This window comes from Cyprinodon variegatus, unplaced genomic scaffold (genome assembly GCF_000732505.1).
Source record: "Cyprinodon variegatus isolate N-32 unplaced genomic scaffold, C_variegatus-1.0 Scaffold1491, whole genome shotgun sequence".
NCBI classification, from domain to species: Eukaryota; Metazoa; Chordata; class Actinopteri; order Cyprinodontiformes; family Cyprinodontidae; genus Cyprinodon; species Cyprinodon variegatus.
Genome location: NW_015151944.1, coordinates 109866 through 112468, shown reverse-complemented (window position 1 = coordinate 112468; position 2603 = coordinate 109866). Strand labels below are relative to the sequence as shown.

The following is a 2603-nucleotide window of genomic DNA, read 5'->3' as shown; positions in this document are numbered from 1 at the left end:
AGATAGATAGATAGATAGATAGATAGATAGATAGATAGATAGATAGATAGATAGATAGATAGATAGATAGATAGATAGATAGATAGATAGATAGAGGGGGAACGCTATCTGATGCGGTGTAAATATCATCCACCATGCAGGTAAAAACTTCAGGACCACAGACGGAAAACATCAAAGCAGTAAATCCAGAGATTAGTTCATTAAAAGATAAAAATCAAAAATAACTTAACTCAATAAAATCAACATTTTAATTTGCAGTATAACAGGAAAGACATTTTTTAAAGAAATGATTAAAACAGATTTTCTGAACTTTGACTTTAATCAACAGTTGAACTGTTTGTTGTTATGGACCTTCCTGGTTCAGAGAAAAGAAGAATTCAGGCCACATCCATCCAAGTAATGGCTGACGTTGTTCTGACAGTGAAGGCGCCAGCCCACCCTGAAAGCAGAGAAACATGGTCTGCATAAACTGGAGCTTCTCAATATGGCCGTTGGTCAGTTGCTCTCACCAGGCTGCGATGCCTTGGGGATCCATGACAACCCGCTTAGCGCAGCTGATCGCCGTCCTGACGTCATCAGACAGCAGCTCTGGGACAGAAAGGAAAGAAGGGATTGTTTCCTCCACACAAAGTAAAACATCGACTAGTTGTCATTAATAACTGAGCTGAGCTCATTTCTTTCAGCTTCTGCCTTCAGAACCGCAATTTGTTTGAAATGGTTGAACTGGACCTAAATGACTGAATATTAGGTTGAATGGCCCAGCAGGGTCCTAATGGACTGGAAGCATGGATGAACTGGGCCATAATGGGTCCAGTTCATCATTTGAATGCCATAGTTCAGCCTGCTGGGGCCATGATGGCATTAAATCAGAGAGCCGTTAAAAGAGACAGAAAGGAAGAGTTTGCTTCAACTGTCCTCTACCCCCCATGCTAGAAGGACTCGACCAGTTTAAACTGATTTAGACCAGTTGAAGCAGTTTAAACTTAAAGGTATAGTGAAGGATTGAAGACCTGTCCTCTCCACTCAGAGAGGGAACGCCTATTAAACGGGTGCGAGAGCGTGCATGAGCCCATTTCTCCTCGCTCTGTTTAAAAGTTCCTGTCTGCATCGCTCATACAAGCTCACCTTCTAAAAGAAGATTTTTCCACCATGTCAGACTCACCAACGATCAGTGAAAATGGGGACGAGCACGAAGGACGGCCTTACGGAAACATAGCACCAGAATGATTGACAGTTAGGAGGACCACTGATTGAGATGATCCACCCGGAAAAACAACATCCTCCACTTTACCTTTACCGCTATTTCTCATTTTAACATTTGCAGAACAGACTGAGCATAAACTGTATCGGAAACTTTGGATGAACTGAGAAACGGTCTGAGTCTATTTTCTGGATGGAAACAGACTAAATTAACCGTGGTTGATGTTAGCTGGGCGGCACCGACTCCAACTAGCTTAAGGGAAACTGTGTTTATGGGAATTAAACTGACTGAAGAAAAAAGTGATGAATGTGTGAAACAATCTTAATATGATTTTATTCTTGAAACATCCATGAACTGCACTGATCGGCTCGATGGAGACTCTTTGAGCCAGACTTTAAACATCCAGGTTCCTAAATGTTTTTCCCTTCATGCTGAGCGATGAGCGCATTAATAAGAAGCTTGGGCTGCTTCCTTACGGCTGCACTTGATGCGGCATCCGTTGGCAGTGTGGATCTGGGAGTCATCGCACCACCAGCGGCTGTTGATCTGGAAGATGCCGTAGTCGGTGGATCGGTCTCTGTTGTGGTTGACTGCTTGCGTGTTGAACCCAGACTCCCACTGAGTCAGACAGACCCCTGAAAAACAGCAACAATACACTTCTGAGGATTTTTCCTTCTTAAGCATATGGAGAAAGGACGGCGAACAGAGGCCATCAGAGGGCAGCAGAGGGCAGCAGAGGCCAGCAGAGGCCAATAGAGGCCAGCAGAGGGCAGCAGAGGCCAATAGAGGGCAGCAGAGGCCAGCAGAGGGCAGCAGAGGCCAGCAGAGGGCAGCAGAGGCCAGCAGAGGCCAGCAGAGGGCAGCAGAGGGCAGCAGATGGCAGCAGAGGCCAATAGAGGCCAGCAGAGGGCAGCAGAGGCCAATAGAGGGCAGCAGAGGGCAGCAGAGGGCAGCAGAGGCCAATAGAGGGCAGCAGAGGGCAGCAGAGGCCATCAGAGGGCAGCACAGGGCAGCAGAGGCCAATAGAGGCCAGCAGAGGGCAGCAGAGGCCAATAGAGGGGAGCAGAGGCCAGCAGAGGGCAGCAGAGGCCAGCAGAGGGCAGCAGAGGCCAGCAGAGGCCAGCAGAGGGCAGCAGAGGCCAGCAGAGGCCAGCAGAGGCCATCAGAGGGCAGCAGAGGCCAGCAGAGGCCATCAGAGGCCAGCAGAGGCCAGCAGAGGCCAGCAGAGGCCAATAGAGGGGAGCAGAGGCCAGCAGAGGGCAGCAGAGGCCAATAGAGGCCAGCAGAGGGCAGCAGAGGCCAATAGAGGGCAGCAGAGGCCATCAGAGGGCAGCACAGGGCAGCAGAGGGCAGCAGATGGCAGCAGAGGCCAATAGAGGCCAGCAGAGGGCAGCAGAGGCCA

At 49.3% G+C, this 2603-nt stretch overlaps 1 protein-coding gene across 1 annotated transcript in view; it reads right to left on the bottom strand.

Moving 5' to 3' along the window:
• Nucleotides 1–239: 239 nt before the first annotated feature.
• lyz (lysozyme) overlaps nucleotides 240–2603 on the bottom strand; it is a 4089-nt gene continuing 1725 nt past the window's right edge. Inside the window, exons 2-4 of the mRNA XM_015403405.1 lie at nucleotides 1678–1836; nucleotides 510–588; nucleotides 240–439 (exon numbers count right to left, since the gene is read on the bottom strand). Of these exons, the coding sequence (XP_015258891.1) occupies nucleotides 361–439; nucleotides 510–588; nucleotides 1678–1836 (317 nt within the window). The 3' untranslated portion in view covers nucleotides 240–360. The remainder of the gene's footprint in view (nucleotides 440–509; nucleotides 589–1677; nucleotides 1837–2603) is intronic.